At 36.0% G+C, this 8,912-nt stretch overlaps 1 protein-coding gene across 1 annotated transcript; it reads right to left on the bottom strand.

Moving 5' to 3' along the window:
- Nucleotides 1-1,159: 1,159 nt before the first annotated feature.
- On the bottom strand, nucleotides 1,160-8,572 carry LOC104536651 (NF-X1-type zinc finger protein NFXL1-like; the record flags this gene model as incomplete). Its single annotated transcript, XM_010179334.1, has 8 exons — nucleotides 1,160-1,282; nucleotides 2,211-2,335; nucleotides 2,684-2,798; nucleotides 4,036-4,136; nucleotides 4,242-4,403; nucleotides 4,553-4,731; nucleotides 6,181-6,314; nucleotides 8,466-8,572. Coding segments are annotated over 8 exons (1,046 nt in total), but the record flags the coding sequence as incomplete, so codon positions are not given.
- Nucleotides 8,573-8,912: the final 340 nt, after the last annotated feature.

The raw sequence follows: 8,912 nt of genomic DNA, 5'->3' as shown, positions 1-8,912 counted from the left end.
ATAAAATAATATATAAAATAATGTAATATTATACTAAAAAAAGTATTCCATAGTACTGAAAACTTAGACATTTCTGGTAAAAAATTGTCCTCCTCTACTATCTCATTTTTTCAATACTTGTTAAAAAAAATTTACACTCCAGTTTCTTCCACTTTTATACTATATCCTCCCTGGCACAACAGTGTTCTGAACACCTTTTACCTTTGTAGTAAAGGTCAGATAACTTTAAGATCAGTTATAGTTATCTACTTTCTGTTCTTATATAAAGTAGCAATGTGGAAGAATCAGAACACATCACACCACCACCACATTGGTGGATGCCAGGTCAGGAGAAAATTCCATCTTTTCTATTAACATCAAAGGTACCCACCGCCCGAACTATATAAAAGGAAGGATGGCAATTAGGAAGATAAACTCTTTTAATTTACTTTTTTTAGCATAAATTAAAAATGTCAAGATTGCATTTACTTAGTGTTATCATCTTTTCACATAAATCAAATTCATTGTAATAATAGTAATACTCAAAATGCCTAAGAAAAATACGTATTTTGCATGCCTCTTTGTGGTAAGAAGTCCAACTTCCATAATGTCTTAATTCACACATAACAGGCAACTTTCAGGCCTTCTTGAATCAATAAACTGAAAAGATAGGTCTGAGGTTTGACTTCCTTTGACTTCAAATGAGAAGGCTTGAGACTTGCAACTCAAATTCTCAATTGTCAGATTATTGCTCTTTGCAGTGATGCATATTAGGTGGGGTGGAATGCTGCACTGTCAAAAATAAGAGTAAGCCCCTTACAAAGTTATGACATATTCCCAGCTCTTCCTACAAAGTAAGGAAATAAATGGATTTAACTATTCCCAAACACATAAATCACCAGTAACAATTTAGGTATCTGAAAGTAAAACTGCCTTCTGAAATTAGAAAGTTGTCAAAATCCCCTCCTAGTTTTTAAGGCCACTGAGTTTTTCATGATGACATGCTGTTCAGAGAATTCTGGTACATTGCAAACTAATTTAAATGATACTGAAGAAAATGTCTCTCTATACAATAACATAAGGTAAAAGAACAGATTGATGTGATTTACATATAATAATTATATCTAAATAAATGTTATCTAAACAATACATTTGAGAAAGATCGTCTCTGGGCTCTTACCTTTCTCCTACATTGGTGCTTTTGGCAATCACGAATTTTAGTACACTTTGTTTCACACAGATACGCCTTATGACATGGCATGCATTTTGTGTGCTTTCCACAGCGACACTGTTTTTCAACTTCCTAGACAGCAAGATAGGGAAAAAAAGCAGGGTATTTTTAATTTTTAAAAGTGGAAAATAAAATGTTCTACTACTATCTGTAAATAAAAGTTCATGGGAAAGTAACATTACAATGCTCTATCACAACAGGAAGTTTATCACATGGTCGGAGCAGACTACCTATCTGTACTACTTGGAGACCTTGTGTCGCTTTTGCAAACACTGTGCTCCAGATAGCATCTCGATGTAGCCTTGGTCTCACCAAGAGAGAAGACACTCCAAGGGAACCACTCTGGTGTGCTATGGAAGATGTCAAGCGTAAATGCAAAACAAATTCATACAAAAAAGTACCTCTCCTTCTTGGTAACCTAGATGCATCCATAGTGTATACAGCTAACTGAAGAACTAGGTGAGCAGGTTTATCTGACCTTCAACCCCAGCTGTCATGCGCTAACTACTTTCACCACAGACTTCATAGCCAAAGCTGGTTCAGGACAGAACAGGCGCTTTATAGGCTGGACCACAGAATCTCCACGATACTTAGAGCATAGCAAAATATTATTTTTTAATTAACAGGGAAATAACGTTGTGTTACAGCAACATCCATTTCACTAATGAAGAAACAGAGTAGTAAGACAAAGGAGCAAGGAAGCTAGAAATGTTGTGCAAAAATTAAGTGTCTTTTAGGACATAATTAAAAAAACCCCAAACAAGCAAAAAACAATCCAAACAATAAACCTTCATCCATGCCTCAATTCAGACACATAATGCTCAACTATTAAGTCTGAATTCTGTTGGGGCAGGAGAGGGGAATAGGGAAAAAATGTGTTGCTTTGAATGAACAGAAAGTCATAGATTTGACTTCATTCTCCTTAGGAGACTTGCACTGCTCCAGACACATAGTATTTAAAAACTCTAACAAAATGTGAGCCTGCTACAGTAAGACTAACCTGTCTGCATATTTCACAGGGACCTCGATGACAGCGCTGTGAACATTTATGGATGCCACATTCCAGAACTTTGTCACAACTATCACCACAGGTGGGCACATCTTCTGTACAAGGTAATGTAAACTCTAGAGGAAGAGAGAGAAGTACAAGCAAACACTCAGAAAAAAAGCCATGATATTTAGAAAAAAATGCACCATGTAATATGACTTCAAATGCAATTCTCTCTCCTTTTTTTAAAAGCTTATCTAGAATTACTCAATTATTCACATTACCAATCAAACCCCTGGTACTAAATAAAGCTTTGAAAGAATTAAGCAAAAAAGCTAACATAAGCCATCACAGGTCACTGTTCGTAAGAACTTTTCATAGACCCTGCCCTGCAGGATTAACCTCAACTACTGACTGGATGGCTTTTTCTTTTTTAAATCTTTTTTTTTTTAATTTACTTTCTTTAAGTATAAAAAGCAGCTTACTTGATTTTTCACATGGACAGGACCTTTTACCAGAACGAGGGCAGTCTCCACAGGGACCAGCATGACAAACTTTTTCACATGTGTGATTACCACAAGGCAAAGGTTTCCCACACGCCTGGAAAACTCAGAGAAACCAGTAAAATGTAATGTAATGGAACTACATACCAAGACAAAGAAATCTAAGCACAAAAACTAGGAGCAAGAGATATACGGAAGGAATTTAGCTTTTTCTGAATTTTGTTAACAAGTATATTTGCCGAGTTTGCCAAATAAAACTTATCTCCCTTGCAGTGATCCTGACTGGAAGACCGCTGTACACTGAGGAGTTAGTGGTTCACATAACAGTTAACCCAAGTTGTCCCAGGCCTGTGCTGTGCTGCATGTACAGCTTGGCCTTCAGGCCTGTACTGTGCTGCAAAAATCTCTTGGCCACAGGATAAACCTATTGTAGCAGAAGAGATTGGAAGCAGCTCCCACTTAATACCAATGATTATGCCACATGCAAGTCCTTGCCTTTTCGACAAAACACAGCAAGAAGCTCTCTTCTTAACATCCTTTCTGTTTGACAATAGAAATGATAAACAGAATTGCTTTACTGTAACAAAATCCTACAATAGCTTCAATGCCCAAAATGGGGTAACCTTTTCTACAGATGGGGTCTGCACTACATGCTGCACATGGATCAGAGGCCAATTCAATGCAGCACAGCTGGAGTTCCCAGCATCTAAAGTGCCATACTATTATTTATATTATACTCCCTTTTTCTATAGTGTTAGCTGAAATAAATCACATTTTAACTGATACTTTAGAGGCTGAGTACCTTTCTTAATGGGATCATAATGACCAAGTACCTCTTGATGCAACCTCCCACCTGTCAACTTTTAAAATTATTTTTATTTTTTTGCAGTCTGCCTTGGTTCTAAGAATGAGCTGCAAATATAGTTCAAAGAATGAATCACAAAGCTTTCACTCTGTTACAGTCACTAGAAGTTAATAAGCATGACACTCTTATCTACTAAGCTGTGGTTTCATGCCTATTTTGAAGATAGCAGCTGAAATTTCAACCTCAAGTACAAAAAAAAAAAAAAGAAAATATATACAAGGTCAAATTCACTGCTAGCTTAACCTTAACACAATTCCAGAACAGTGACTTTTTAACTACTGTGAGAAATGAACTGGGTCACCAAGTAGATCCTTTCTCAAACACTGCTGGCTTACATTTTGATTGCACTTTCAAATCCTAAAAAATAAAAGTATTTTCTTATGGAATGCGTTTTTCCAATCCCTAATACACTGAGTAATAAAATTTTATAAAGATGAAGAATAAGCTAAACAGGACAGCTTCAACATACCTGATCACATTGCCACTGAGGACTTGCACAAAGTCTTTCTGCTGTCTGTCTTTCACAGATGCACCGCCGTTTACTGACTCGTGGACAAGGCTGACAATCTCCTGTATGTAATTGTGAAGTGACATTGAGAGTAGAAATTGCAAAAGAATTTTAAATCTTAACAATTAAAACAGCTACTCCTCTGAAGTTTAGGAAGGTAGGTCTACCTGCATGACAGGAATTTTCACAAGTGTGTTGTCCACACAGCAACATTCGTCCACATGGCAGGCGACAAGACCATTCCTTGGCACTGCACCTTCGCGGCACTGGTTTAGCCTTCTGACAGTGACAAGTTGTTGTGACCATCTTTGGGCAAGGTGGACACGGTCCTAAATACAGGAATAAGAATACCTCGCTAATGGCCATTCAGCAAATGCAGCCTTGACATCGAGTTTATTCAAATACAGTTGGCAGATTTTAAGTAAAACTGTGTAACAGCTACATAAATACAGGTCACTAAGACACGCAATGGGTTTACCTGGATGACAGAGCAGCAAACATTTATGACCACAAGAAGGTTTGAATTCCCTTTCACATATCTGACCACAGGAGTGAGGTACCAGCCATGGGTCCAGTGTTGGATTCTCCACTTTTCCACAGTAACAGTAATACCTACTGGGAGTTTCAGACCGTTTGTATTCAAACCTACATTTTGGACTACAACAAGGTAAAAACAGCGTGAGAAGAAAAGCATTTTTTGAAAACTTTTTTATAAAGAAAAGCAGCTTTTAGCTTTTATCATTTCCATTTCCCAAGATTGTTACCAGATTAACTATTGACTGTTTTTGCAAATACTGTAACCAACATAATTAAATTTATTATATACCATAGAAGTCTTCTTATATGTCAGATTTTACAATACATTCATTGGAATGTCTAACGAACTGTCTTATCAATTGTCTTTTTTCTTTAAGAATATATATAAAAAATAATCAGTGTAGCAAGTGTACAGAACAATTTTAATGTAATACCAAAGGAATGTATGCGACAAAGAGTTAATCTACGTAAACAGAACCAACCCAAAAAAAAAAAATATTAACATATGGGAAGTTTTACCAGTATCAATGTATAAGCTATGTAACACAAGATTTAGTGATGCTATTAAAAGTATGCATATTAATTAAAATTTTTAGCTGAAAGAACTGATTGTGGCAGTTCAGCATCTTAGATATTGAAAGATGCACACCTTTATTTGTTATCCTTAATGGTGCAAGGTATTAAAAAATACATTATTCCTAAAGGTAGATAGGCACCAAAGGTCTGGAGCTTGATAGTGCCATAGGCATTAAAGGCTTTCAGGTGCAAGCTATGGACAAGAGGCAAGACAAGGAGGGAGAAACAAAGCAGTTCCCATTTCTGGCTACACTGGGAAAAGAAAACAGACAAGAAGCTCTTCCTCAGAGAAGAACAGAGAAATCTATGTACTCATTTTTATCAAATAAAATGTAAATTTACCCATATATAATACATTATAGGCTGTAAACCATTTCTTCATAGTAACTACAGTTATGTAGTTAATCAGATTTTATTTCTTTTAAACGCAGAGCATGTGTTTAAAAGTTAAATAAATTCTTTTCATTATAAACATTACGCTTAAACATAAAACTGGTTTGCAGTAGAATAAGCGTTATCAACTTGAGCTGCTGCAAGCCAACAATTTTACAACTTATTTCCTAAGCAGACCTGCTTTCTGAGATCCCGCATTAACAGAGCTTTTGAATCCACCACGCCCTTACAAACAAATTTGACAGAGGAGTGTGTCTCAAAGACAGTACAAGTTTCCACATAACAAGTAGGTGGACAAATTAAGCATAGAACAAACACGCACAGAGAAATCTTGACTGAATTTTCAGACACAAACCTACTGAAAGAGCAAGCTTCATTATTCATGCAGCCACAATATTACCTTCTTATTTATACAATTCTCATGTAAAACTGCAAGATTGGCTTTAATGCTTGAGTTTTAATATCACTGTGAAATATTCCTGAATTACGTTAATTTTGGTATGCATGTCATTTACAAATATCATTCCTTTCTAAAGCAACTCCAGTTCACATATGTTTCACAATAAAAGTATCTTTGCAAATGTACCATAAAGAGCTCACCATGGCCAAGGATAATCTTTCTTCCCAAAACTATCATCTGTCAAAGGAGAAGACACAAGGAAAAGGCTGTCCTTGGCCCACTTCTGGATACACACCAGGTGAAATATACAAAAGCATCCACAACAGCTCCAGACCTAAAGAACAGATATAAGTGCCAATTGCTTTATGTTAGGTTTCTTTCTGTTTCTGTTGATGAACATCTGTAATATCTAAATAAATACAGTCTTGCTATTTTTCCATTTTAAAAATGGGTTTCCGAAGATAGATTATACCTATTGTTAGATTAATAAGGGCAGTTTTACTGTTACAGATTCATACCTTTAATCTTTTTTCCTGCTGCTGTGGGAATTTTTTGCCAAGGCTTATAGAGACCAAAATACTCATAGAAACGTTGACTTAAACACACTGTTGAAGGTAAGGCAGCACAACCTCATGTCCAAAGTAGGACTACTGCCAACTTAGCCCAGTTCAGGCACTGCTTTGTCTAGCACAGTTGGAATATCCTGAAGGATGGGGACTCCACAACCACTCTGGGCAACCTGCTCCCAGTGTCACTCTACCTTCCTAGAAGCCAGTCTGCACCTCCCAAGTCCCACTTTGTGCCATTGCCCCTTATTACACCATGTGACACCACAAAGATGACTTTGGCTTTAGCCACCTTCACAACTCCAAGTAGACAGAGGCTGCAATCATATCATTCCTTAGCTTCCTCTGTTAAACTAAACAAGCCCAGCTCCTCCTCCACCTCTCTCCCTGTCCCTAGGTCTCTAAACAACTTGGTAGTAAAAGTACTAGAAAGATTTTCCCCCCTTCCAAATTTTAGGATTTACATAAAATGCTAGTTAAGAAAAAGAAGTTATTAGAAGTGCGGCTTTCAACATAGTGTCTTTTGTTCAAAGAGCAAGAAAGGTATAAAATAGAACAGAATTAAAAGCAAATGTGTTAACAGAGAGTTGATTTTGCCAGTATCCTGTCTCCACCATTAAACCTTTATGTTCTTGTTCCCAGTGTACTTCTCTTTGTCAGTTCTGGCGTGAAATCACAACCCTGTGCTTAGATTATGAGCCTGCTGCTGAAAAGCAGCTTAAGTAACAGAAATGCAGTTTCATGACTTTGGTATTTTCCACATATTGGTGTCTTAAATTGTCAGCTTAAAATGACTGCAACAATTTGGTAAGAGAATTGCAGCAGAAAACTTAAATTTTAATTTCTTTATTTTTTAATAACTGAGGACATCGTTATAAAATTATACTGTGAAAACAAGGAGAATTTTGCCACTAACTTAAGTCATCGACTTCGTCCTCGGCAAGTTTCTAAAAGTACTGTGACTAACTTCCCAAAACTAAAGCTAAACAGGAGACATTAAGTAGACAAACACATATGTCTGAAATGTTACAGATGCCAGATAACTGATCACTGATTGTCAAGCTGCCAAATGATCTCGCTTCTGCTGAGATAAGATTAACTCTATCAAGAGACACAGAACTTTAAAATTGAACTAAATATACGCATTACAGTCTGAAAATGTATCAATTAAATATGTCAAGAATTCATACAAAACATACTGCATTTCTCTCTAAAAAAGTTAGTGGCTACAGTTTCATTAAATACTTGTAATCCACGTACATCCAGCATATGTAGTTAAAGATTTTCTGTACTTTTTTTTCTTTTAAAGTTAAACATACAGTTGTGAACATGTATTTGAGTTAAGTAACTGTAACAGAAACAGAGCTGGGCCTGCCAAAGTCAAAGGGAAACTGATACATAGCAATAAAAGTTAAAAAGACTTGTCCTGAAATCTCTTCCCTGAAGAATGTACTTATATGAAATAAAACAATCTTCTCAGACATACCACCCTTCTCTTTCATCTGATCAGCATTTGAAGCAGCAAAGTTTATCTTAGCTCCCCTGCTATAAATCTAACAATAATATTTCCTAACTTCACAATATTTCTTGTTTTGATGTTTGCTACAACATAGCTTATTGAATACGCCATTGCAAACTTTTTTCCTTTTTTTTTCCATCTGCTACTCTCCAAGATTTAAGAGTAACTAGTTTACATTACACTAACCAACATCTCAAAAAATACATACTCTGATTACCAGCTATGTATATAAGTACTTATTCAAGTATTTGAAAAATTCAAAGACCCCAAATGTTGCCTTTAGTACTTCTGCATTTTAAAACTATCAGTCCCAAGAATTACCTTAGTAATACAATTAAACACAAGTTATTTAGACAGTTATATTTGCTTTATTCTAAAAGACTACTGGTAAAATACTTACAGCTTGGTTCCTTTTAACTGATGCAATGCAGATCAAACATGTCATAGCCCCTGACTGAGCTTCATTCATGTACTGCCTTGTACGTTCCAGTTCACTTGCATCTCCATCTTTAACACAGAAAGATTTTTAAAGCAATCAGTAATGTTTGACAAGCGATTCTGTACATGTTGAGATTGCTGCAAAAGCATATTTCTTTTTCTCTGAACAAAGGCCAATCATATATTATTACAAAAGCACAGTATTAGAAGTGCTTAAGACAGTTACGGAACTACACCACTGATTCTGCATAGAAAGGCAAAAAGTACTGCCAACATGCATTGGTGGTAACAAATATTTTTAATAGAGGACATCAGAATAAAGTGCTTTCCCCCCAGTTATGGAAACATTCTAATAGGTAGTCAATAATACAGCACTTATGCTATATTATATTATATTATATTATGTTAT

The sequence above is a fragment of the Mesitornis unicolor genome, unplaced genomic scaffold (genome assembly GCF_000695765.1).
Source record: "Mesitornis unicolor isolate BGI_N332 unplaced genomic scaffold, ASM69576v1 scaffold48712, whole genome shotgun sequence".
NCBI classification, from domain to species: domain Eukaryota; kingdom Metazoa; phylum Chordata; class Aves; order Mesitornithiformes; family Mesitornithidae; genus Mesitornis; species Mesitornis unicolor.
This window is presented reverse-complemented; position numbering and strand designations above follow the sequence as displayed.